Source organism: Mus caroli, unplaced genomic scaffold (genome assembly GCF_978045245.1).
Source record: "Mus caroli unplaced genomic scaffold, Mus_caroli_1 scaffold_6, whole genome shotgun sequence".
NCBI lineage: Eukaryota > Metazoa > Chordata > Mammalia > Rodentia > Muridae > Mus > Mus caroli.
The window spans coordinates 40,708,924-40,736,244 of NW_028227261.1; the positions used below are offsets into that span (position 1 = coordinate 40,708,924).

At 44.4% G+C, this 27,321-nt stretch overlaps 1 protein-coding gene across 1 annotated transcript; it reads left to right on the forward strand.

Moving 5' to 3' along the window:
- Positions 1-12,864: 12,864 nt before the first annotated feature.
- On the forward strand, positions 12,865-27,313 carry Rad54l (RAD54 like). Its single transcript, XM_029476234.2, has 14 exons — positions 12,865-12,991; positions 13,428-13,497; positions 13,576-13,864; positions 14,089-14,213; positions 18,055-18,205; positions 22,149-22,275; positions 23,785-23,859; positions 24,010-24,140; positions 24,656-24,766; positions 24,942-25,065; positions 25,378-25,456; positions 25,736-25,915; positions 26,756-26,919; positions 27,006-27,313. The coding sequence occupies exons 3-14, from the start codon at positions 13,639-13,641 to the stop codon at positions 27,214-27,216; spliced, it is 1,704 nt and encodes a 567-aa protein (XP_029332094.1). The 5' UTR covers positions 12,865-12,991; positions 13,428-13,497; positions 13,576-13,638; the 3' UTR covers positions 27,217-27,313.
- The last annotated feature ends 8 nt before the right edge of the window (positions 27,314-27,321 follow it).

Here is a 27,321-nt window from a genome sequence, read left to right on the forward strand (position 1 = left end):
CCAAGATCAGCGATTCATTTGCCACCATGCCTGGCCGGGTGGTTTTTTTGGGTCTATTTTGAGACATGAATTCTGTTATGTAGCTCTCTGACTGACTTGGAACTCACTGTGTAGACCAGACAGAGAGCCACTTGCCTCTGCCTGATGAGTGGAAGGATTAATGGCATGTGCCACTTTATCTGTCCTTAGAAGGTACTTCTTGTTGGTGTCTGTATATGAGTATCGGCCTGTGAAGAGAAGGGCCTGGTAACTGTTTCAGGAGATTCAGATAGCTTGACAAGTTGTTACAAGTGTGCTCTGATGGCTTGGTGTTCACTTTTTTAAAACTTATTTTGTAGGGAGTATGCATATGCCATGGCACTGGGTTTGGGGACCTAGCTCAGGCTGTCCGGCTCTGAGGCAAGCATCCATACTGCTTAGCTGGTTCACAGCATCCTCCTCTCCCCCGCCTTTTGAGACAGCTTCTCTCATGTAGCTTAGGCTGGCCTCAAACTCATGCTATAGCTAACTAGTTTTAAACTGTGAGCTTCCACCATCTTCCACCTTCAGAGCAATCCAGCATGCTTGGCCTGGGGTGGGGCTCTTTAGCATTGCTGCTTTGCAGGGAGTTTTTACCTGTGAGGCAGGAACAATGGCTCCCTGTCACCATTTACAAACATCTCAGAGTTGAACGTGGGGCAGCTTTTCTGCAGGTGAGTCATGATTGTAGCTTTGTTTGGATGGTTGCTCCTAAAAGTATGGGTTTGTTTGTTTAGTTGGTTGGTTTTTCTTTGTTGTTGTTTTGAGACAGGACCAGTTTTTTTTTTTTTTTTTTAAAGAATATTTTTCGTATATGAGTACACTGTAGTTGTCTTCAGACACACCAGAAGAGGGCATCAGATCCCATTACAGATGCTTGTGAGCCACCAAGTGGTTGCTGGGATTTGAACTCAGGACCCCTAGAAGAATCAGTACTAGGGGGCATGACCAAAAACAAGTGCCAGCCCTGGGAGCGGCCCTCTGCTCCCTGGCCACCTGAGAGCTGTCCCTGCCCCTCAATGGCTGTAGTACTCAGGAGAGCAGACTCTACCTCCCACGGACGGCACAGTACAGCTGGCTCTGGTTGAGGAGGCTCAGGTAAGCCAGCTCCTAGGATGAGTGGGAGAGCTGGCCCCATCACTCCTCTGGCATGAGGTGACATGGGTGAAGGGTTGATGCAGTACTGAGAACTGACCCTGGGGTCATGAGAAAAGCTGGAGAGATATCCCTGCCTGTCATTGGCTGCAGCACTTGGAAGAGTGGGCCATGCACTTTACCTGGGCAACACAGGGGAGCTGGCCCTGATTGTGAAGGCACAGGTGGACCAACCCTGAAAATGTGAGAGGGGAAGAGCTGGCCCAGCCCCTCACAGGCTGCAGCATTTGGGAGCAGACCCCAAACCTTGCCTGGGCAGCACAGTGGAGCTGGCTCAAGAGATGTGGGGATGGGTGAGCCAGCCCTGAGGCATGAGAACTGGAGCGCTGACCCTGCCTCCAGCTGCTGGATGCACTAGGTGGCCTGGCCTCTCCACTGTTGGAGAGTTCATCCTGGTGGTACAGATAAGTGAGAAGTGTCAGGCTGACCAGCTCAGCTATCACCCAGGCCCTGATCTAAGGCTCTGAATTGGCTCATCCTAAAATCTATATCATCTGCAAATGGATGGGATGCAAATGGTCCTGCTGTCCCCAACTACATGATCTGACACGAGGCAGCAGGATAACTGGGAGGAATCCCCGTGAGGATCTAATATTAATGGTGTCACAGAAGCCAAAGATCTCAAACCAGACCAATGACTTATTTACAAGTAAAGATGTGTGGACAGAAGGATATACTGTGGGACACACTGACATACTACATCTCTCTCTCTCTTTCTTTCTTTTTTTCTCTCTCTCTTTCTCTTCCTTTCTCTCTCTCTCTCTCTCTCTCTCTCTCTCTCTCTCTTTCTTTCTTTTCCAAGACAGGGTTTCTCTGTGCAGTCCTGGCTGTCCTGGAACTCACTCTGTAGAACAGGCTGGCCTCAAACGCAGAAATCATCCTGCCTCTGCCTCCCAAGTGATGGGATTAAAGGCATGCGCCACCATTGCCCAGCCTTCCTTTCTTCTTTATGATGTTTGTGTATTTTATTTTGGAAGGGGACAGGAAGATGAGTGGGAATGGAGTGCATGATGTGAAACTCACAAAGAATCAATAAAAAGCTTTTAAAAACTGTGCCAATAAGATATGGTGGCACACGCCTGTAATCGCAGCATTGGTGGTGGGGGCTGGAGAATCCATCCTTGGCCACAAAGCAAGTGTGAGGTCAGCTTGTGCTACATAAGACCCTGTCTCAACGAAACAAAAGTATTGTCAGGCAACACACTGAACTTCTTTTGTTTGTTTGTTTGTTTGTTTTTGAGGCAGGGTTTCTCTGCGTAGCCCTGGCTGTCGTAGACCAGGCTGGCCTTGAACTCAGAAATTCGCCTGCCTCTGTCTCCCAAGTAGGTGTACGCCACCACGCCTGGCCACACTGAACTCTTAACATCTATTATCGTATATGACTGTTACAGCAACTCTAAGATATTATGTTTACTAGCCTCATCTACCAAGTCAGAAAACTGGAATTTGCTGGGCATGGTGGTACACGCCTTTAATCCCAGCACTCAGTGAACTTGAGGCCAGCTTGGAATAAAAAATTCTATCCTGGGGCTGGATAGATGGCTCAGGGTCTCTGGGGTTGTCTAGGTATTGCAATATAGCTTTTCATTTTTCTCCTAGACTCCTAAGAAACGCAAGTCCAGCAGTGAGACCCAGGTCCAGGAGTGTTTCCTGTCTCCTTTTCGGAAGCCCTTGACTCAGCTACTCAACCGGCCACCTTGTCTGGATAGCAGTCAACATGTAAGTCACAAGTACACCTGGCCTGTTCTCTGTATGTGCCCAGTTCTTTGCCTCAGTAGATTCCTTTGCTGCAATCTGATCAGCTTTTCCACAGCTTCTGAGTGATCTGGGAAGCCTGCTTGAATTGAGTTTTACCTTATTTATAATTGTGTGGGTACCAGATCTAATATGGCTCATTTTCCTAAAGAAGTGAGAGTCAAGGAGGAAGTCATGACATTGAGCAGGTACTGCATATAGCTTTCTGTTTTGTTTGTTTCTTTTTCTTTTTTCTTTCTGAGATAGTTTCATGTAGGCCCAGGGTGGCCTCTGCCTCCCAAGTGCTAGGACTAAAGGCATGTGCTACCACTCACCAGTTTAGTACTAGAATCCTAAACCTTTTGTTATTTCCTCTAGTAGTCAATTTATCACCATATCAGAGTCTTGCATAACTTCTTCCCCCTCCTCCTCTTCCTCTTCCTCTTCTTCCTCCTCCTCTTCCTTCTTCTTTTTCCTCCTCCTCCTCCTCCTTCCTTTTTTTGTTAAGGGTAAGGTCTCACAGTAGCCCTGGCTGTTACTGAAAGATTTATCTGCCTCTGCCTCCTGAATGGTGGAATTAAAAGTGTGCTCTACCACACCTGGCTTTTTTTTTCTTCACTGTTGAACATATGTTCTTATTTGTGTGTGTGTGTGCACATCATCTACGTGTGGAGATTAGAGGATAACGTCTGAGAGTTGCTATCTCTCATTTTACCACATGGATTTCAGGGATTGAAAAGTAATTTTGTATGATAGTGAGCGCTGGAAACAGAACCTGGGTCCTCTGTAAGAGCAGCCAGTGCTCCTAACTGCTGAGCTATCTCTCCAGTACTGACTCTTTGCTTTTATGTTGGCTGTTTGCTTGTTTGGTTTTTTCTTTAAAAAAATCTCCTGCTAGGTGACCTTTAGTCCCCTGGGACAGTTGTCCTGTTAGGTGGTCTTCAGTCCCCTGGTGTCCTCTGGGCAGTTGTTAGGTGGTCTTTAGTCCTCTGGAACAGTTGTCATTAGGCTTTGTTCAAGTTGTCTCATGGGTGCCTTGAGTGGCTTCACAGTTTATTTATTAATTTTTTTTTAAAGATTTATTTATTTTACGTATATGAGTACATGTAGCTGTCTTCAGACACACCAGAAGATGGGATCAGATCCCATTTTAGATGGATGTGAGCCACCACGTGGTTGCTGGGAATTGAACTCAGGACCTCTGGAAGAACAGTCAGTGCTCTTAACCACTGAGCCATCTCTCCAGCCTTGGCTTCACAGTTTAGATGGAGGCTGAGAATGGCCTAGATTTGAAGTTAACTTCTGATGGTTCTGAAAGGTTATTCCGGTGGAAGGAGTAAGAGATTTCAGTTTAGCGGGCTGTAAGAGAGCCTGGCAGCAGACTGAGGCAGCTCCTGAAAAGTGTTTGCTGAGTTAGGTCTTTTGGCAGGTGGAGGGAGAAGGTAGGTGGAGAGCTGTGTAGAAGCCTGGAATGGTGAGCTGCTGAGGATGTTTAAATTTATGTATATGTTTGTAGTGTGTGAATACTTGTGTGTGTACACTAGAGTTACAGATAAACTGGTGAGTGGTAGCACATGCCTTTAGTCCTAGCACTTAGGAGGCAGAGGCCAGCCTGGTCTACAGAATGAGTTCCAGGCCAGCTAACACTGCACAGAGAAATCCTGTCTTAGAAAAACCAAAACCAAAAACAACAACAATAAAAAACATAATAAAAATATATTAGGTGATCGTTGGTACAGAGATATTTGATATCTCAAAGTGTGTATATTGTCAGGGTGAATCTACAGTTGGAAGAGATTTAGGCTTCAGTCCTAGGCCCTGAGGAACTCTAAGCTTTAAGGGCATTTAGGTGGTTTAGGCAGAGATGGAAACATGCATTGGGCTGAGCACGAGATTCCAGAGAAGTGCACTAGTGGGAGAGTGGTCAGGAAGGCATATCTGAGAGGAAAGAATGGTTAGCTTTGTTAAGATAAGAATGGAAACTTGCTCAGTGGAATTAGAAGCATGCTGACATGGCCTTGTGCAGAGCCACGTATGGAGAGTGGAAAGCAGATTGGAGTGGGAGATAAGAGAGGGAGACATTAAATTCTTTCTAGAAGTTTACCTGTGGAAGGGAAAGGTAAATGATCAGAGGCGTTTTTGTCATCCAAGTAGCAGAGTGCTAAGCAGGCTGGTAAGAAAGAACGAGCAGGGGTGGAGCAGTGGAGATGGAGAGATGGATGTAACGGTCCCTTGAATCTGCTGACATGGAAAACTGGGGGCTGAGGAGGATGTGCTGTCCCCCTCCAATCAGAAGGAAAGGACATCGTAGAGCGCCATCCTCCAAGTGAAATAGCCACCCACCATCTTCATTAGATAAGCCTTAGATAGGGCTTGGGCACTGGTGAGATGCTCTGTAGAGAGGAGGGAGATGGGTTGGGTGACAGGGATTGGGTTCCAGCTACACCATTAGTATGCAGCTCTGCTCTAATTGTCTGTGTTGTGGGAAGCTCTAGAGTATCTAGGCTGGTGAATAGTGAATGGAGAAGGGCTCCATCATCTCTGTGGGTGAGGGTTTCCCAGTGCTGTTGCTTCGGCAGCACCCATGCTCCTGCCAGCAGCCCATCTCTATGCCCTGTAGGTAAGCCAGATAAACTCATTGGTTTCCTAGGGTGAACTTTAGTGGGGTTTGGTTGGTTGTAAGAAGGAGGCAGTAGACATTGCTCCTCAGGGAAGGAATTTGCAAAATATATGGTATGAATTATCTGCAACTAGTAGAACAAGAGAATAAGGGCATTCCTGTGCCACGTTTGGTGTTGTAGACCAGATCCCCAAGGGCCTAGTCTTGCCAGGTCCTGCTGCCACTAGCTAGCAGATGTTTTGGCTTCATAAATATGAATACCCCAGACAGTAATACAGCCTGTTCTTTGTCTTATAGATCCTATGGCTTCTGAATTCTATTGGAATATATATTTTTTAAATTTGGAATATGAATTCTTGGCTACTCAAACCCTAAATCAAACCCTCTCACCCTGATTTATGTACTTAATGAGTCTCGAGGGGACTGGCCTGGAACTGTGTAGAGTAGACAGACTTGAACTCAGAGCTGCCTGTCTCTTAAGTACTAGGAATACACGAATGTGCTACCATGCCTCATGCCAACTGAAAATAATTTTTCAGTTTTAGAATTGATGTCAAAATCTAATAGAATTCATTTCCTGCTTTTTTGTGATTTGATTTAGAACATATATGTGTGTGCATATGTATATATATATTTACTATTTTATTTTATGTGTGTGGATGTTTTACTTCATGTATGTCTATGCACCACGTGTCTGCCTAGTGCCTGCAGAGGTCAGAAGATGGCAAGAGATCCCCTAGAGATGGAGTTAAGGATGGTTGTGAGCCACGATGCAGGGCTGGGTCTTGAACCTGGTGCTATGCAAGAGCAACAAGTATTCTTTTTGTTGTTTGTTTGTTTGTTTTTTTTCTTTTCTTTCTTTTGTTTTTTTTTTTTTTGTTTGTTTTTGTTTTTGTTTTGTTTTTTGAGACAGGGTTTCTCTGTGTCGCCCTGGCTGTCCTGGAACTCACTTTATAGACCAGGCTGACCTCGAACTCAGAAGTCCACCTGCCTCTGCCTCCCAAGTGCTGGGATTAAAGGCGTGCGCCACCATGCCCAGCACTGTTTGTTTGTTTTGAGACAGGATTTCTCTGTGTAGTCCTGGCTGTCTTGGACCAGGATGGTCTCAAATTCAGAGATTCTCCTACCTCTGCCTCCTGAGTGCTGGGGTTCTAAAGACTTGTGCAGCCTGTGTTCTCAATTTCCGAGCCATTGCTTCAGCATCTGCAGCGCACACACACACTTTTTTTTTAGGTCCTTGTATCCCTAGACCAGACTGGCCTCAGAGATCTGTCTGCTTCTGCCTAAAGGGAGTTTCTTGTTGGCATCATTTTGATGTCTCTGTAGGAGCCTGGACCATAGTTACAAGATGTGAGGTACTGCTCTGGACGATAATGATGGCAGGGAATAGAAACTTGTCAGGTACAGAAGGGACCCCAAAGCAGTAGTTCCATTCCCTTCTGGAGGCCAGAAATGGCAAAGAAATTGTTTCTGTTTGCTGTTACCTCCCTGCACATCTGCCTACAGGCTGTAGATTTCTGTGACTGAACTGGAAGAGGCATCTAGATTGACATATTCATCCCCTGTCTCATGCCTCGCCTTCATTTCTAACAAATTCTTTAAGATACTCCCAGCCGGGCTGGTGAGATGGCTCAGTGGGTAAGAGCACCCGACTGCTCTTCCGAAGGTCCAGAGTTCAAATCCCAGCAACCACATGGTGGCTCACAACCATCCGTAACGAGATCTGGCGCCCTCTTCTGGAGTGTCTGAAGAGTGTACTTAAATAAATAAATCTTTAAAAAAAAAAAAAAAAAAAAAGATACTCCCAGCCTAGGGGCTTCAGTGGTACCTTATATCCTGAGAACCTCCTGCTGTATAGGAGCTCTGCCACTCCCTCTCCTTTTCTCTCCTCCCTCTCTCTCTCATCCTTCTTGGGCTCCCTCTAACTTTCCCTCTAAAACTCACCCCTGGGGCTGAAGAGATGGCTCAACAGTTAAGAGAAGTGAAAAGGACCTGAGTTTGGTTCCCAGACCCATGAGGCAGCTCACCCATCTATCACTCCAACTCAAGGGGATCTAGCATCCTTTTCTGGCCACCGTGGGCACCAGGCATCCACACAGTGCACTTAAATATATTCAGGCAAAACACTCATACATATAAAAATAAATAAATCTTTAAAAAAATCCTCACCCTCTCTGTCTGAGAATGTAGTTGTTTGAACTTTCAAGACATGCTGACAACTACTGTCTCAGGGTGGCTTGGTGGTCGCCAGGTTCTCTGGCATACTTGTCCCTAAGCAAAGCTCACTAAGAGCTGAGAAAGGCTTTGAAACGGCACTCAAGACCCCCCACTGTTTCTGTAACATTAACATATTTTTTCTAAAAGTACTGTCTCATGTAGCCAGGCAAGCCTTGAATTACTGCCTTGGATAACCTTGAACTCTGCCTTGTAAGTGCTGATATTATGGCATTCACTTAAGGCCTAGCTTGCTAGCACTTTTCTTCTTTCATCTCCTTTTCTTTCCTTCTTTGTTTGGTTGTTCCTTCCTTCCTTTTTTTCTTTTTCAAGACAGGGTTTCTTTGAGTGGCCCTGGCTGTCCTAGAACTTGCTCTGTAGACCAGGTGGGGCCTCAAATTCAGAGAAACCCACCAGCCTCTGCCTCTCAAGTGCTGGAATTAAAGGTGTGGGATGCAGACGTTTTTTTGCTATTGTTTTTATTAATGATTATTATTGCTGTTCATAACTACAGTATTCATGCTAATTAAGAAATCATGTCCAGGTGGTTGTGATGCACGCCTTTAATCCCAGCACTCGGGAGGCAGAGGCAGGCGGATCTTTGTAAATTCAAGGCCAGCCTGGTCTACGGACTGAGTTCCAGGGAAAGCCAGGGATGCACGGAGAAACCCTGTCTTGAAAAACCAAAAAAGGAAAACCCCACATTTAGTCAGAGCCAGGCATGTTTGCATACACCGAAAATCCCAGCAGTCTAGAAGCTGATGCAGGAGGATTGTGAGTTTAAGGCCAAACTGGACAATAGATCTCTAGGCTAACCTCAAAGTAGTTAGTGTCACTGTTACAAAAACCAAAAATTTTCTTCAGATGCATTAAGTGAGATTTCTCTTTTGTCACATTATTTAGTGATGGTCACTTACCCATTCTTTCATTAGACCACAAAAAATACATTTTGGGGAGGGTGTGTGAGAAAACATTGAGCCTCTAGAAGTTTATAATGTATATTTGTAAAGAGCTAAGTTAGAATGTAAAGGTAAAATTTCACAGCAAGGCAGGCTTGCCTTTGTCTCTGTTCAATTACATTTGGGCAGAAAGGAGTTTTTTTCATTTCTCTTTGCCCTGTAATTTGGCCCCGTTAGCAGTCCAAATATGGTGGTTCATGTCTGGAAGGCTAATGCTCCAGAGGTGGAAGCAGGAGGAGTGTTGTGAGTTTCAGGGCAGCTTGGGCTACAGAGTGAGACCCTTTCTCCAAAAATGCAATAAAACCAGGGCTGCCAAGATGTTTTAGTGTGTATAGTACCTGGCAGCAAGCCTGATTGGACCCGCATGGTTGGAGAAGAGTCTGTACAGAGTGCCTCGTCCTCCATAGCACACACAGAGAACCATACCTTTAGTGAGCTTGCTCTGATTTCTCCTCTGGTATCGCCAAGGTTGACAAGCTATTTTAATTCTTCTGAATAATCCAGATGTGTACAGATAAAGATCAAACTTTACTGGGAGTTGACATTAATTCTTCATTAATTCTCTTGTCCGAGAACCCCATCCCGCTTCTTCCCTCAGCTCTGCCTCATATTCTGTTGATTTGATTTCAGGCCAGCCCACACTGAATCTTCCTTTCCAGTGTGGATTTTCGTGTGCGTGAACTTTCTGCACCTTTTTCCTAACTGGCTTTTGTTGTTATGATGAGCTTACCTCTGTTCATGACCTTTTAGCATGTTGTTCCCTGTCTGGAACGGTGCTTCCCTGGCAGGAAGCACTCACTGGCTTTGGGCTGATATACATGGCCTTAAGTAAAAGGTTAAGTAAGAGATCACGAGTAGAGGCTGTAGAATCAGGAAGATTCGCCATTTATCATGGCTGTGTATTGTGTGTGTGCATGTATATGTGTGACTGCAGGTGTGTGTGCTGTGGCGCTTGTGGAAGTCAGAGGACAGTTTGTGGGGATTTGTTCTCTCTCTGTGAATCCTGGGGGCCAACTTCGTTTGTTGAGTGTGGTAGCAAGTACCTTCATTTATTTGTCTGGTTATACATATTTGTGTGTGTGTGTGTGTGTGTGTGTGTGTGTAAATGTATGCAGTGTGTGTATGGGTGCCATCAGAGGCCAGATTGAGGGCGTTGGGTCTGGAGCTGGAATTACTAATAGTTGTAAACCTTCCCAAACTGAACTTGAGTCCCAGAAAAGCAGGAAGCACTCTTAACTGCTCTTAACTGTTGTGCTGTTTCTCCAGGCATCTTACCACCTAACTCCCTTTTTGAAACAGGATCTCATGTATCATGTAGCCCATGCTGGCCTCAAAACCCATTTGTAGCTAAGGGTAATCTTGAGCTCCTAGTCCTCTTGCCTCTTCCTCTCAAATTCTGGAAATAGGTGTGAGCTACCCCACCTGGCTTAACTTTCTTTCTTGGACAAGGTTTTACCCAGGCTGGCTTCAGTCTCTGTGAGGTCCTTTACTAGTCTCCTAAGGACTAGGACTATAGGTTTGCATCACTGCTTGCCTGGAATAACAGGAGCCTGTGAACCTCATAGGGGTCTTAGTGAGGATTAAATTATGATAGGAAACTAGATGTAGTACATGCTTAATCTCATTACTCAGGAAGCTGAGGCAGGAGGATTGAAAGTTTGAGATCAGCTTGGCTGGGGAGCACAGGGAAGACTGTCCTGGCCCTGCCTCCCAAATTGTGATATGATAGAGACTTAGCTCTCAGCCATCATTGTCATGTTTCTCTGTTAATATTTTACTGATGTTACTGCTTATATTACTTCTAATCTTTGGGCTGTTTAATTTTCAAGGAAGGTGATATGGATTTATGAAAAGAAAAGAGCAGAAGCTGGGCTTGTTGGCACACGCCTTTAATCCCAGCACTTGGGAGGCAGAGGCAGGTGGATTTCTGAGTTCGAGGCCAGCCTGGTCTACAAAGTGAGTTCCAGGACAGCCAGGGCTACACAGAGAAACCCTGTCTCAAAAAAACCAAACAAACAAAAAGAAATGAGCAGAAATAATACAGCAACAGATGAATTTGGGACTGGAAGGCTAGCCTGGTATTGTAGTGACAAACATCAATACACATAACATTTATAAATTAATAAAATAAAAAAAAAACTTGAAGTGGGACATGTAAGATCGTTGGTTAATAACATTTTCAACAGTTTTGAATCCCTGTTTTTCCTTTTTAGGAAGCATTTATTCGAAGTATTTTGTCAAAGCCTTTCAAGGTCCCCATCCCAAATTATCAAGGTAAAATGGAGACTTTATGGGCTTTCTTATTTGGTTAGTTATTTGTTTTGTTTTTCAAGTTTATTGTATATTTTGGTTGAGAAAGGGTCTCTATGTGTAACCCTGGATGGCCTGGAACTTGTTCTGTAGACTAGGCTGACTGGCTTTGAACATATCCAATCTGCCTGCCTCTGCCCCTTCAGTGTGAGTATATGTCATGTGGCCTTGTGAGTATCTGTGTGTGTGTGTGTGTGTGTGTGTGTGTGTGTGTGTCTCCACCCATGGTCCGAGGCATTGTACCCTGAAGCTGGAGTTAAATGAAATGGTGACTGCCTGGCCTGGGTGCTGGGAATCACAGAGGTTCTCGGGGAGAGCAGTGCATGCTCTTAATTGCTGAGACATCCCCAGCATCCATTTATTTATTTATTAATTTTTAATATTTTTTATTACGTATTTTCCTCAGTTACATTTCCAATGCTATCCCAAAAGTCCCCCATACCCCCCCCCCACTTCCCTACCCACCCATTCCCATTCTTTTGGCCCTGGCATTCCCCTGTATTGGGGCATATAAAGTTTGCAAGTCCAATGGGCCTCTCTTTCCACTGATGGCTGACTAGGCCATCTTTCAATACATATGCAGCTAGAGACAAGAGCTCCAGGGTTCTGGTTAGTTCATCATGTTATTCCACCTATAGGGTTGCAGATCCCTTTAACTCCTTGGGTACTTTCTCTAGCTTCTCCATTGGGAGCCCTGTGATCCATCCAATAGCTGACTGTGAGCATCCACTTATGTGTTTGCTAGGCCCCAGCATAGTCTCACAAGAGACAGCTATATCTGGGTGCATCCATTTATTTAATGCAGGCTTTTGTTATGTAACCCAGAGTGGCCTCAGTCACAGCAATTCTCCTGCCTCAAGATTCTAAGTAATTGGGCTGGTGAGATGGCTCAGTGGGTAAGAGAACTCGACTGCTCTTCCGAAGGTCTGGAGTTCAAATCCCAGCAACCACATGGTGGCTCACAACCATCTGTAATGAGATCTGGCTCCCTCTTCTGGAGTGTCTGAAGACAGCTACGGTGTACTTACATATAATAAATAAATAAATAAATAAATAAATAAATAAATAAATAAATAAATCTTTAAAAAAAAAAGATTCTAAGTAATTAATTACAAGCATGCGCCACTGTGCCTGGCACATCATTTCAGGGTTTATTTGTTTGTTTGAGTAATTTGTGCCTGAATAGATTGAAGATTTTATATATACATATACACACACACACATATACACACATAAACACACACACACACACACACACACACGCATATATATATGCTAGTCTAGGAATTAAAGGTGTCAGTCTATTGGTGACTATGTTTGATGTGGTCCTCCTGAGGCTATGAAGGCTATACTGCATTTGGCAAGGACTGCCAAGACTAATTGCACTTCATTTTCTTAGTGGGGCATTTCATTGCTCAGAAAGCTTTTGGTGGGCCTGGTGGCTAATGGTCAGCGCCTTCATTCAGTCCAGCATGTTCATTGTTAGTTCCTTTATAATAGTGACTGTGGGAGGTCTCATTCCCACAATTTTCCTTTGTCTTGTTTAGGACTTTGCCTTGTTCCTGAACTGGGACTGGGGAGGGTAGTGGCCAGCTTTCAAGTTCTCATATATAAAAAGCCTTCCACAAGTTTGTAGTTGAATGGGAGAAATAAAATAGGAAAAGCTTGAGGGTTGAAGAGATAGTGGTTAGATAAAGATGATGTGTAAGTGGTTTGAAGAAGTTCTGCGAAAGAGGTTGGGGGACCCTTAAAAGTTACATGAGGGATGGGTCCCATTGGGCCCGCTAGAGTGGCTGAATAAATAAATATTGAAGGTTGGCTTACAGATTGGTTGCTGATTTCTAGGTCCCCTGGGCTCTCGTGCATTGGGCCTGAAAAGGGCTGGAGTTCGTCGTGCCCTTCATGACCCTCTGGAAGAAGGTGCCTTGGTTCTCTATGAGCCTCCCCCACTCAGCGTCCATGACCAACTGAAGCTTGACAAGTATGCACATTGGTATTTTTTGAGTAGTTCTGGCCTGCTGTAAGTGGATATGCCTAGGAGGATGGCGTGATTTTTTTCCCTCTTTGGGATTGGCATAGATTATCTGAGCTGTCCTGATAACTGCAGTATACCGAGAGCAAGTGGTTGGGAAGGGGATTGTCTGTGGGAGAGTGTGTGGTCGTGTTCCGGTTATGGGTTTCCTCACTACCTTCTGCTGTGCTCGTTGGGAGGGGCAGGTGATGAGGTAAGGACAGCAGTCTCACCGGTTCTGAACTTTCTGACTCCTAGAGCAGGACCTCACTGTGGTTTATCACCTGATGGAGAGGTGCTATCTGGGGCCTCTGGGTCAGTAGAGGGTACCACTTACTGAGGCTTGACCTTGCCTGAGTCTGATCAACATGGTTTTGTTTTGTTTTTTTTCTGCTGTATTTCTCAGGGAAAAACTCCCTGTTCACGTGGTTGTTGACCCTATTCTCAGTAAGGTATTGCGGCCTCATCAGAGAGAGGTAAATGAGAGTCAGGGAGGGTGTGGGGGCTGGGGGCTAAGTAGGCGCCAACATGGACTAAATGGTGTTACTCATCAGGGAGTGAAGTTCCTATGGGAGTGTGTCACCAGTCGTCGAATTCCTGGAAGCCATGGCTGCATCATGGCCGATGAGATGGGCCTGGGGAAGACACTGCAGTGCATCACATTGATGTGGACACTTTTACGCCAGAGCCCAGAATGCAAGCCAGAAATCGAGAAGGCAGTGGTGGTGTCACCTTCTAGCCTGGTGAAGAACTGGTACAATGAGGTTGAGAAATGGCTTGGAGGGAGGATTCAACCTCTGGCCATTGACGGAGGCTCGAAGGACGAGATAGATCAAAAATTGGGTATGGAGCCTTAACAAACATTGCTGTACTCTTCCGCCCAGGCTTTTTACTTGTGTGTCCACTTGTGGGCAGCATTGATGGTGGTGTGGGGACAAGTGGGGAAATTGCCATTGGAAAACAGCTGAAATACCGACAGACAGTTCTTTCTAGGCTGTGTTAAACAGCCATCAGTCTGTTTTTCTTTAAGATCTTCTGATATGTTCTCTACAACCTTTCTGTTGTAGAAGGATTCATGAACCAGCGTGGAGCTAGAGTGCCTTCCCCCATCCTCATCATTTCCTATGAGACTTTCCGCCTGCATGTTGGAGTTCTTAAAAAAGGAAATGTTGGACTGGTCATATGTGACGAGGTACTTAACACTTGGTAGTCTGGGTGGGAGACATTCAGGATGTCAGTCTTCACTAATTATTCCTGCCCCAGTACTCCCCCAGTTACTGGGGAGTGCCGCACTGGAGGGGACAGTGAGTGGAGAGTCTATGACACCAGCTTGCCAAAAGAGGGATGACACAGTGTGTCCCTCCTAATGCCAGCACTCCAGAAGCAGAGACAGATGGATCTCTGAGTTTGTGGCTTGGTTTACTGTAATGAGTTCTAGGCCAGCCAAGTCTACATAATGAGACCCTATCTCAAACAAACAAAGCTGAGGAGAGTTTAGGTACTGTGGGCCAGTTGGTATTTTTCTCCCTCTAAATAGTAATATTAAACCAAAGAAGGAGTTTGGGAAGACTGGGAGGGATTAAGATGTGCAGTGAGAGATGGCACAGTGTCTAAGGGAATAATAGGTTTTAGAATTGTTGGAGACCTTTATTCAGATCCTGGCTCTGTCACTTAACTGTAGTGTGACCTTATTCTCAAGTCCTTTAACCATGTGAGATGCTTTTTCTGTACCAGGAAAATAGTGATCATACCTGTCTCAGGATTATACAATAATCTCTGAGGATTTAGGAAATTAATTGGGGAAACTTATCGCAGTGCCTGGTGTCTCCCAAGCCTTGGTAAAGCTGGTCTTTATTCTAGGTTAAGAATGCTTGGATGATAAGAAGCACAGGAATGAAAGTCTAATGTTTTACATGGTATGGCACAAGCCTAGAGTTCTAGAAACTTAAGAAGAGGTTGAGGAGGAAGATCAAGAGTTCATGTCAGGGGCTGGAGAGATGGCTCAGCGGGTAAGAGCACCGACTGCTCTTCCGAAGGTCCTGAGTTCAAATCCCAGCAACCACATGGTGGCTCACTACCCCCCATAATGAGATCTGATGCCCTCTTCTGGTGTGTCTGAAGACAGCTACAGTGTACTTATGTATAATAATAAATACATAACTGACTGGAGCAAGCAGAAGTCCTAAAAACAATTCAATTCCCAGTAACCACATGAAGGCTCACAACCATCTGTACAGCTACTGTGTACACATATACATAAAATAAATAAATATTTTTTTAAAAAAGAGTTCATGTCAGGGGCTTGAGAGATGGTTCAGAAGCAGAGTGCTCACTCATTGTGACTGTTGTGTGCTCAGGGTCAGGCACACAACAGTCACATAGATCCTACCTTAGATCCTGCCGCTATATACTTGTATTAGGAGGGATTGCCTAGCAGGGTATCAGGAAACTCACTGGAAAATCAATAACAGACTTTTCATAAAGATAAAAGGCCAACTGGGAAATAGCTCATAGCTAGCAAACATGGTCTCCAAAAGTAAGGTGTTTTATCACCATGTAGGGTGACCGATAGGATCCAGATCGAGGTCAAAGGATGGTATCAGAGAAAGCAGACCGAAGCTCTTGTTCCCTGGGAGCCTCGAGGTTTCTTTATTTGCCATAGATAGGACCTTCTAGTCCAGGCGGGACTCACACTTGGAGCAGTGTTCTTTCTGGGGTTATGGGCCTGGGTCACCAGACCTAGCTCATAGCTCAGAAGCTGTTTTTTTTTTTTCTTTTTCTTTTTCTTTTTAATCTGATAGTAATGATAATAACTATCTGGAGCCTCAGTGACTGGTCCAGTAGGAGCTAGAGTTGTCTATCCCAGCGACAGACTCATAGACTAAGGTTCATTCATTAGATTTCATCTAAGTCCCTGTTATGAGCCAAGCCCTTGGCATTCTTTTTTTTTTTTTTTAAGATTTATTTATTATTATATATAAGTACACTGTAGCTGTCTTCAGACACACCAGAAGAGGGCGTCAGATCTCATTACAGATGGTTGTGAGCCACCATGTGGTTGCTGGAATTTGAACTCAGGACCTCTGGAAGAGCAGTTGGTGCTTTTAACTGCTGAGCCTTCTCTCCAGCCCCGCCCTTGGCATTCTATGATGTCATTTTTTCAGGAAGCTGAATTGTTAATGACCATTAAAAGTTAAAATTTTATGTTTAATTCTTTCTTAGAAGAACCTTAGTTTATTTTACGTCACTGAGTAGTATTTTGTGCATCACTGTGTTCTGTGAAGTGAAAATATTGTAAAATTAATTATGTGGATCTGCTTTTAGAAGTTCATGTTGGAGGCTGGAGAGATGGCTCAGTGGTTATGAGCACTGAGTTCAAGCCATGCGTGGTGGTGGTGCATACCTTTAATCCTTTAATCCCAGCACTTGGGAGGCAGAGGGAAGCAGATTTCTGAGTTCAAGGCCAACCTGGTCTACAAAGTGAGTTCCAGGACAGCCAGGACTATACTGAGAAACCCTGTCTTGAAAAACCAAAAAAAAAAAAAAGAGCACTGAGTTCAATCCCCAGCTACCACATGGTGGCTCCCAACCATCTATAATGGGATCCGATGCCCTCTTCTGGTGTGTCTGAAGACAGTGACAGTGTTCTCATATACATAAAATAAATAAATCTTTAAAAAAAAAAGAAGTTCATGTCTAGTTGAGGCTTTGTAACTAACAGTGGATGAGAGACAAGACACAGTGCACAGACTTTGGAGGTAACAGACCTGTGTTTCAGTTAGAGCCCTGTTAACTTCCATAGTGTGATGAGGGGGGGAGTACCTAAAAACTGAAGTTGAATTTTTTCATTTCTAAACAGTATAATTTCCATTTGTTGTATGGATTGTGAGGGAGTCGGGGAAAAGTCGTTTAATACCACCATCAAAGGCAGACTGAATAGAACAACCGATATGCTCACTTATTCTTTCATTGGCAGTTGAGGTTGTTTCGTGAGTGAGTGAGTGTGCGAGCGTGAGGCTTTTCCATCATGGGACTGAAAGGAAGCTGCATTTACAGAGACTATTGGGTTGCTCTTGGTCACATGGTTCTGAGAAAAGAAAGGCCTTTTTTTGTTTTTTTGTTTTGTTTTGTTTTGTTTTTTTGAGACAGGGTTTCTCTGTGTAGCCCTGGCTATCCTGGAACTCTGTAGACCAGGCTGGCTTCGAACTCAGAAATCTGCCTGCCTCTCTGCCTCCCAAGTGTTGAGATTAAAGGAATGCGCCACCACTGCCCGTCTAAGAAAGGCCTTTCTATCTTCCTGAAAATAAGTGCTTTCAAGAGAAGTTATAGAGATGGCTACAGGGAGGACAGGTTAGGGAAAAGCTGTAGGACTGTGAAGGGAAGATCTTTGTATGTATACACATATTCACACATATATAGTATTATAATTTTTAATATGTTTAATATATTAAATATTAGATAACATAAGATATATCAACAATATATTATGTAGTTGTATATAATATATTAATTATATATTAACATAACATAATTATATAGTAAATTATCATTATATAACATATAATTGTATGTTATACATAATAGTTATATAATGTATTGTATATATTAATATCTTACAGTATATATTAGCTATATGAACTCTGCCTAAAGGTAGAGTGCAGCTGAGTTCTCCTAGCATCCATGGCTCAAACAAGACATTGAGATGCCTTGCTCTGAAAGCTCTGGGTAGTTGGACTGGTGGGGAAGAGTGGGATTCCCCAAATGTCCGAGAGAGATTGGGTGAGCAGTAGTTTGACATGGAAGATTAGGAGGGAACAGAGGGAATCTTTGCTCTTTTGGAGGTAGCACTAGTCCACCTTGTAGCCAAATGCCTCTCTTCAGCCCCTTAGGTGAAGAACCTTCTGCTGGCATGCCTAGTGCCTGCAACTTTAGGACCTGTGATGTTTGAGACTCTATCTGCAGACTTTGTTATCATTTAATTTTATCATTTAAGAATATGGAATCATCCTAAGTGAGACTTAATTGTCTTGCAGGGCCACAGGCTAAAGAACTCTGAGAATCAGACTTACCAGGCTCTGGACAGCTTGAATACCAGCCGGCGGGTGCTAATCTCCGGGACCCCCATCCAAAATGATTTGCTGGAGTATTTCAGCTTGGTGCACTTTGTAAATTCTGGCATTTTGGGTAAGCAATTCTGCCTGCTTTGTCCTTAGAGTGTAACTTCAGCTAAGAAGATTAAGGAGACATTATCAAATTGGTTTGGATCACCAGACACTCTTGTCCAAGGGTAGCCAAGCCATAGCAGAGCAGATGCCTGGATCTCAGCATCTGGAGATGGTGGCAAGAGGACCAGGAGTTCAGGACCATTCTCAGCTACATAGGGTGTTGGAAGTCCATCTGGACTACATTAGATTTTTTTCTCAAAAAAGAAAAAGTGGGTTGGGAAGCAAAGCTGTTGGATGGCTGTAACTGGAGCAACTCAGGAGGACCCGCTTGCGCCATCTGTCTTGTGCAGAGTGCAGAGGCAGTGTTAGCTATGTAGGGATGGTTAGATTATGTGTGATATATGTTAGTGTGGGCACCTGTGTGTAGGTCTCTTTGATTGCTCTCTGCTTTAGTTTTTTAAATTTTTAAATTATGTTTTAAAGGATTTTTAAATGTATTTTTAAAAATTTGTATCTGTGTGATTGTTTTGCCCGCATGTATGGTATGTATGTATACCACCACGTGTGTGCCTGTTGCCTTTGGCCTCAGATCTCCTGGCATTAGAGGTGTACAGGTGGTTGTTAGTCACTGTGTAGGTCCTGTGAACTGACTCAGGGTCTGCTGCATGAGGAGCAGATGCTCTTTTAACTACTGAGGTATCTCTCACCCTTTACACTTATCACTTATAATTATGTATATCTGTGTGGGTTTGTGTGCATCTTGTAATTGCCCACACAGTTCAGAAGCAAGTTAGATCCCCTGGAGCTGGAGTTTTAGTCAGTTGTAATCATGTTTGTGTGTTCATGTGTGCTTTCCAGAGCTGGAGGTCAAATATCTTTCCCAATTGGTCTTTGTCTTCTTTCCGTTCCTTTCTCTTTTGGGACAGGCTTTCTCTGTGTCTTTGCCCTGGCTCTCTTGGACCTCACTCTGTAGACCAGGTTGGCCTCAAACTTAGAGGTCCAACTGCCTCTGCCTCCTAAATGGCATTAAGAGTGGGATTAAGAGCCGGGCAGTGGTGGCACACGTCTTTAATCTCAGCACTTGGGAGGCAGAGGCAGGTGGATTTCTGAGTTCGAGGCCAGCCTGGTCTACAGAGTGAGTTTCAGGACAGCCAGGGCTATACAGAGAAACCCTGTCTCGGAAAGATTCTCCCCATAATGTGTAAGAGTGGGATTGCTATCACTGCCTGCCAGAGAAGACTGGTCTTGAGGTCAGGTATGTCGGCACGTGTCTGTAATACATAGGGCACCTTCACCCATAAACAAATAAGCAAATAAAATGAGAAAGAAAAGAAAAGGCCAGGCATGGAGACTTTATGTTACACCTGCAATCATAATACGTGGAGACTGAGCTGAGGGGAACGTGAGGTGTGTGCATCATATTCAGCTTAATAATATGTCTTGATATGAAGGTGAAGCTTCCTAAATTCCCACCCATTGTCATTAATATTCTTGGCCCTTTGCGTTCCTATATAAATACTAATTTTTTTTACTTTGAATAAAAAGATGCTTTATTCATTAATACAAAGTATATCAGCAATAGGTAGTGGGAGTATATTCTAAATTCTAATTAATCTTCCACTTTGAAAGGCTCAGGACTTTATCTTTTCTTTCTACCTTTTTATTTTTTGTTATTCATCTGATTTTTGTTTTGTTGTTTTGTTTTGTTTTGAGACATGGTTTCTGTGTGTGGGCCTGGCTGTCCTGTCACTCAGGACTAGGATTGAACTCCCAGAGGTCTGCTTGTTTCTGCCTTCTGAGTGTTGAGATGAAAGCATGTGTCTGAATGGTTTGTCTTTGTATGTGCGTGTGTACTACATGTGTGCAGTGCCTGTGGAGGTCCTAAGGCAGCATCAGAGTCTGTGGAACTGGAACAACTGTGTGGGTGCTGGGGACTGAGTCTGCAAGGACAGGTGCTGTTAAGCATTGAGCGTCTCACAAGCCCTTCCTGTATTTCTTAAGTATTTTATTCCAACAAAACGGCAGACAAAAGTTTTTTTTTTTTTTGGTTTTTCGAGACAGGGTTTCTCTGTGTAGCCCTGGAACTCACTTTGTAGACCAGGCTGGCCTCGAACTCAGAAATCCACCTGCCTCTGCCTCCCGAGTGCTGGGATTAAAGGCGTGCACCACCACGCCCGGCTTCTTTTTTCTTTAAAGTCGTATTTGGACAGTTACAATTGTTCTTCAGAATTTGTTTCACACACAGTAAGCTAGAGACTTAAGCTTAAGCTCCGTTACTATACGTGCTAAGGCAGGTGACTTGTTCAAAGCCAACATAACAATATCCTGTCTCAAAATGACAAACTCTGCTTACTGGGTCTTGCTATGCAGCTCAGGGTGAGCTAAAACTTGAGATCTTGCCTCAGACTCCAGATTGCTGGATTTATGCAGTAAGTGCTACTGTGTGCCTGGCCTAACATTTAAAAAAAAAAAAGTTTTAAAATTTTTTTGTTTTGTTTTGTTTTTTCGAGACATGGTTTCTGTGTGTAGCAGCCCTGGCTGTCCTGGAACTATTTCTGTAGACCAGGCTGGCGTTGAACTCAGAGAGATCTGACTGCCTTTACCTCCCAAATCGTTCCACCACTCCTGGCTCTAAACTTTTTTTGTTTTCCATTTTAAACTTACTGTGCAGGATGCCAGACAGCAGCTTACAGGAAGTGAGTTCTCTTCATTCATCATATGGGTTCTATGGATCAAACTCAGCTTTATCAGGCTGGGCAGCAAGTGCCACTTAACTATCTTGCCAGATAATCTTCTGTTTCTTTGAGACAGGGTCGTGCTTTACTGATTTCTAGACTGACGTATATATAACATGGCCAGAATCTTTTAAAAAAAACCAAACAACTATGTTTACTTTATATTTATATGCACTTTGCCTGCTTGTATGGCTATGTACTGTGTGTGTGTGCCTGTTACCCACAGAGCCAGAAGAGGGCATAAGATCTCTTGGGGTTAGAGTTACAGATAGTTATGAGCTAGCTATCCTGTGAATGCTAAAATCGATCCTGGGGTCCTCTGGAAGAGTGGCTACTGAGTGATCTCTTTGTACTCCATACTGCGAGCATATTTTATCTTATTTTATGACATGACATTACATGGTCTCACTATGTAGCCCTGGTTGGCCACGATTCCCCTATGTTGACCAGGATAGCTTTGAACTAAACAGAGATCCATCTGCCTCTGCTGGGATTAACTGAGTACCACCATACCCAACCTCTTTGGTTCTTTTTGTTTTTTTAAGACATTGTTTCTCTGTATATCCCTGGCCATCCTGGAACTCACTCAGTAGATCTCACAGAGATCTTCCTGCCTCTGCCTCCTGGGTGTTGGGATTAAAGGGGTGTGTCACCACTGCCTGGCTGTTTTTTAAATTTATTGTATGTGTGTATGAGAGAATGTGTATAATGAATGTATGCTACTATCTCACACATCTGTGGGTCAAAGGACAACCTTTAGGGATTGATTCTTGTTAAGGCAGCTACTTTCTTGTTCCTGGTGCTCCTGTGATCTCAAGCTTTTAGGCGATTCTCCTTTCTCTTGCCTCCCGGCTCCCCATAGCAGTGCTGGAGCTACAGATGTGTGCCATTACATCTAGCTGTTTTCAGGGGTTCAGGAGATGGAGTTTGGATTGTGTGGCTTGTGATGTTAGTACTTTTACTCACTGAGCCATATCCCCAGCCTGTGTCTTTATCTTATAGTTGGAATTTTAGCTCATTTATAGTAACTAAGTTTTTTTATTGGGGCATTACCATCTAATTATATTTAACTACTCGAGTCTTCCCTGCTTAGAGCTTGATTCATAGAATCAAACTTGCCTGCATTTTGTTCACCGTTGTTCTCAGCAGGGAGGGTGACTGTCATTAGCAGTGAGAAAATCACTCTACCTTTACATGCTTTCATATTCAGTTCTCTCTTCTGTTTAGGAACTGCTCAGGAATTCAAGAAGCATTTTGAGTTGCCGATTTTGAAGAGTCGAGATGCAGCTGCCAGTGAGGCAGACAGGCAACGTGGGGAGGAACGTCTGCAGGAGCTCATCAGTATTGTGAACAGGTGAGAGCCTCTCCTCTGCTCAGCCAATTGCCTTCCAGGCCGTCTGAGAACTAACTGCTAGATCTGTGGGCTTGCTCTGTCTGGAGCCTTTAAGGACTGGTGTTTGAGGGCAGGAATGGGATCTGTACCACGAATTGTCACTGTATAAATAGCATGGTCGTACAGGATAAGTCTCCTTTGAGTAGCCCTGTGGCCTAGTTTTGTTCTATCAACCCCCTGAAGAAGCTCTTCTGTGGTTCAGTGAGCCTTCCTGAACAAGACGCATCCTTGTTCCGGCTTCAGAGCCTTCTTGACAGTTGCTTTTTGCCTAAAGCATTAGGCTTTCTATGTGTAGACGAGTTGTGTGGTGGGTTAAAGAGCTGAAGAATTTTAGTGAGGTTCCCAGGCCAAGAGTGCTTATTTTTGTTCCAGTGGGTTTCAAATGATTCAAGAGCAGGTACATCCTGGACTCCTGTTATTGGTGTGAACTGCTGATAAATTTCATTATCAGTGTTCTGTCCTAACTTTATGGCTATCTCTTCCTACCAATTTTAGATAGCAGGGTTATTGTGTCCTATGAGGCTGCTGTCCCTCCTCCCCGTCTCTGTTTTTGAGATTGTATCTCATGCATCCTAGGCTACCTCCCAGGTGATGGGGTTCCAGGCACGTGCTATTGTGCCTGACCAGGTAGGTGCAGAAGATGCCTCTTTATTCATTCTGGTCTAGTCACAGATAAGGGCTTAGTGACTGGGGTTATGTAACAGCTGGTGCCTGTGCAAATACAGATAGACGCCTCCCAATAAAGACCTATAGTTTAGGCACTGGAGAGTTGAGTTGGCTTAGTGGTTAAGTACACGAATTGTTCTTGCAGACGATTTCCAACACCTATGTGGTAGCATCTGTAACTCCAGTTCCAGGAGAGCTGGTACCCTCTTCCTCTATCTGAGGGCACCAGGCATGAGCACAGTGTGTAGACATACATGCAAAAAGAATACTCACAGCCGGGCGTGGTGGCACACGCCTTTAATCCCAGCACTCGGGAGGCAGAGGCAGGCGGATTTCTGAGTTCGAGGCCAGCCTGGTCTACAAAGTAAGTTCCAGGACAGCCAGGGCTACACAGAGAAACCCTGTCTCGAAAAACCAAAAAAACAAAACAAACAAAAAACCAAAACAAAACAAAACTCATGCCCATAAATAAAAGGGATAGGGGTGAAGTTTGTGATCCACTTTTTTTGACAGCTGCATGGTGAATGCAAGACCTTGGCTTTCTTTTAAAGACCAGCCAGCAAGCGAATGGAAGGAACAAAAGGCATTGTCAGTTTAAGATAGGCAATTTTGAAGGACTTTGTTCCCACAATTGAAACCCTGAAATAAACAAATAAATCTCATTTGAAATGATGAGTCTATGATATATCTCAGAAATGGTAGGTCTGACCTACCCTACTATAAGGAGAGTGAGTCTTTTGTCCTTTAGTTCTTATTCTGCTGCATCAGTTTCACCTCCCTCGTGCCCTTTCCCTTTTCCCCTAGGTGCCTGATACGGAGAACATCTGATATCCTCTCTAAGTATCTGCCCGTGAAGATTGAGCAGGTGGTTTGTTGTAGGTATGAACTTGCTTGAAAGGCAGACAGTGAGTGGGTTAAAGTGGGTTAAAGCTTAGCTTCTGAAGAGTGGCTGAATTTCAGTGTTCTCAGGGTAGCTGTGTGTGTGCTCCAGTCTTTTCTATTGAGCTACACCTGCCCTTTTATTTTCAGGCTGACACCCCTTCAAACTGAGCTATACAAGAGATTTCTGAGACAGGCTAAGCCTGAAGAAGAATTGCGTGAGGGCAAGATGAGTGTGTCTTCCCTGTCTTCTATCACCTCTCTAAAGAAGCTGTGTAATCGTGAGTGCACCCATACCCGGTATCTTGTGTGTGAGGGAGCAGGGAGCGGAAGTTCTTGTGAATAGGCTGGAGACCTTCACCAGAACTTCTCTAGAGACCCTGTGGAGGCCACACGTGGACTCTTCTGAATTACACCTTTACTTTGGCAATTTTATAGTCTTATGCCCAGTCCATCCTTGGTGCTTGAGATGTGTTGGACTGTGTATGTGAGTGCTTGTATGCACCCATCCTCTTGAACAACACGAGGCAGAAAGTAACAGATGGCCTTTTGTTGTTGGGAGAACATTGTAGTGAGTGATGGTGAGGCTTCCAGATGATACTGGCTACACCCTGTGGGAACTTAGGAGGGTGTACCCCAGGTGAGTCTAGTTGTGAGGCCTATGTCATCGCCAGATATCCAGAGGGTGAGCACTGAAGTACAAGCGTCAGATAATCAAAGGTGCTAGCATTTTCATATGGATTTGTTTCGTTGATTGGGTTTTTTTTTTTTTTTTCTTTTTTGTTTTTGTTTTCAGATCCAGCTCTAATCTATGACAAGTGTGTGGCAGAGGAGGATGGCTTTGAGGGCACTTTGGGTATCTTCCCACCTGGTTATAACTCTAAAGCTGTAGAGCCACAGTTGTCAGGTGAGCCCACCCAATTAGCAGATGGTCAGTCTCCTTGGAGGAGGGAATATAGGATAAGGCTAGGAAATTACCTCTGTGCTGAAGCTATCCTGTCTGAAAGCAGGATATCAAGTATAACCACCGCGGGCCACTGGGATGACCAATTGTGAGGACTGATAATAGCCACTTTTCCCAGGTAAGATGCTGGTCCTTGATTACATTCTGGCCGTGACTAGAAGCCGTAGCAGTGACAAAGTCGTGCTGGTGTCTAATTATACTCAGACATTGGATCTCTTTGAAAAGCTGTGCCGGGTTCGAAGGTAGGGAAGAGCCTAACCAGGCTGGCTAGCAAAGGGATGTGTCTTCCTCACTGACACTCTAGGAAAATGATTAGATTTTTCTGATTATTGGATGTGGTGTGGCTATATGAGGACTTTTTCTTACCTCATGACTGTGATGGCAATAGCTCCATCTTTACACAGATCAGAATTCCTGCCCTTCTCTGTCCTTCTCTTAGGGAAGCCTTGGACTATGCGTGAGCAGCCTCAAGCATGGTTAATCTAGTCTTCTTGGTAACCATAGTTCCAACTAATTTATGCTTCTTGGGTCTTGATATTTGGATCTCCCTCAAGGTACTTGTATGTTCGCCTGGATGGCACAATGTCCATTAAGAAGCGAGCCAAGGTTGTGGAGCGCTTCAATAGCCCATCGGTAAGTGCAGCAGCGCAGGAAGTGATGTGTTGACAGAGAAGCTGTGTGGTGGTTGTGCTTCGCTGCTTTAGTTTTGTTTTGTGTTATGGTGGGCGTGATAAGAACTGGCTTAGGAACTGACTTTGTGGGTTGGGAAATTGAATGGTAGGCAGACCAACCTGTGGTCCTCAGCGTGAGTATAGAAAAGTGGGAGACATGTTGGCGGAGCTGAGAGGATCCCAGTTTAGTTTCCAAGTGTGTGCATCCTATGCCCTCCTTTCTTGTTTCTTTTCTTCCCAGAGCCCTGATTTTGTTTTCATGCTGAGCAGCAAAGCTGGGGGCTGTGGTCTTAACCTCATTGGTGCTAACCGACTGGTCATGTTTGATCCTGACTGGAATCCAGCCAATGATGAACAAGCTATGGCCCGAGTCTGGCGTGATGGTCAAAAGAAGATCTGCTATATCTACCGACTGCTATCTGTAAGTATGTGTATGAGTACACTGTAGCTGTCTTCAGACACACCAGAAGAGGGCATAAGATCCCATTACAGATGGTTGTGTGCCACCATGTGGTTGCTGGACATGGACCTCGGGGTCTCTGAAAGAGCAGTCAGTGCTCTCAACCGCTGAGCCATCTCTTCAGGTGGTTTTCATCTTACTCTTTCATCCTTTCTAGCTTTCTTATACTTATATATTTACTTTAAATCCTTAATGTTTCTAGAATCTTCCACCTTGTCCAAGAACTCTTCCTGCCTCAGCCTCCTGAAGAACTGACCCTCTTTGTTGCTCTTGGCTTCTAGTCCACCTTTTTTTCTGGAGTCAGCTCAGAGAGAATCTGTTTTCAGTGCTTTCTGAACTCAACTCTTCAATCATTCCTTTCATGATGAGACCCTGAGTATTACTTAATAGGTTTTTGCAATGGTACAAATCTATTTATATAGTTAGTCTGCATATTGAAGGAAGTGTTCTGTGGCCTCTGTGGTAGCGATCATACTTCATTCTTTCTTGTATCCTATTACTAGTATATGGCCTGACATAAAATAGTCGGATGGTACTGAATGAGAGCTGGCCTTGGTGTGGAGGGCACTTTTGATACAGGTAACCTGTTTACACTCAACCCAGCCAGGCTGACACTCTCCACTGATGCTGAAAATGGTCAGGACAGACAAAGCAGCACAATTCTTGGCTCTAGAACTAGGAAAATGGATCTCTGCTAAGGCAGATAATTGCTCTTTCTCAAGATGTTTTCAGCCCCTAGGTTTTCCTGCTCCCTCAGCATCTACAGGAACGGTTGAGTTCTACATTTCATCCCATTTCTAGGCAGGAACAATTGAGGAGAAGATCTTTCAGCGGCAGAGCCACAAGAAGGCCCTGAGCAGCTGTGTGGTGGACGAGGAGCAGGACGTGGAGCGCCACTTTTCTCTTGGTGAGCTCAAAGAGCTGTTTACCCTGGATGAAGCAAGCCTCAGTGACACACATGACAGGTATGTGGAGTTCCTTGTCATTATCTCTTTGCTACCTGAACAGCACAGAAATCTGTAGTGACCACAACTCTGTCCTCTGACCCCAGATTGCATTGCCGCCGTTGTGTAAACAGCCGTCAGGTCCGGCCACCCCCTGATGGTTCTGACTGCACTTCAGACCTGGCTCAGTGGAACCACAGCACAGATAAACGAGGGCTCCAGGATGAGGTACTCCAGGCTGCCTGGGATGCTTCATCTACAGCCATCACCTTCGTCTTCCACCAGCGTTCTCATGAGGAGCAGCGTGGTCTTCACTGATAACCAGCTGGTCTGGATGTAGTTGTTTGGGAAAGGATACAGGGAAAGGGGGTTCTCTGCCTCATGAGGCTCTGCTCAGTTTTATTCTCTGGGAGAAAATCATCA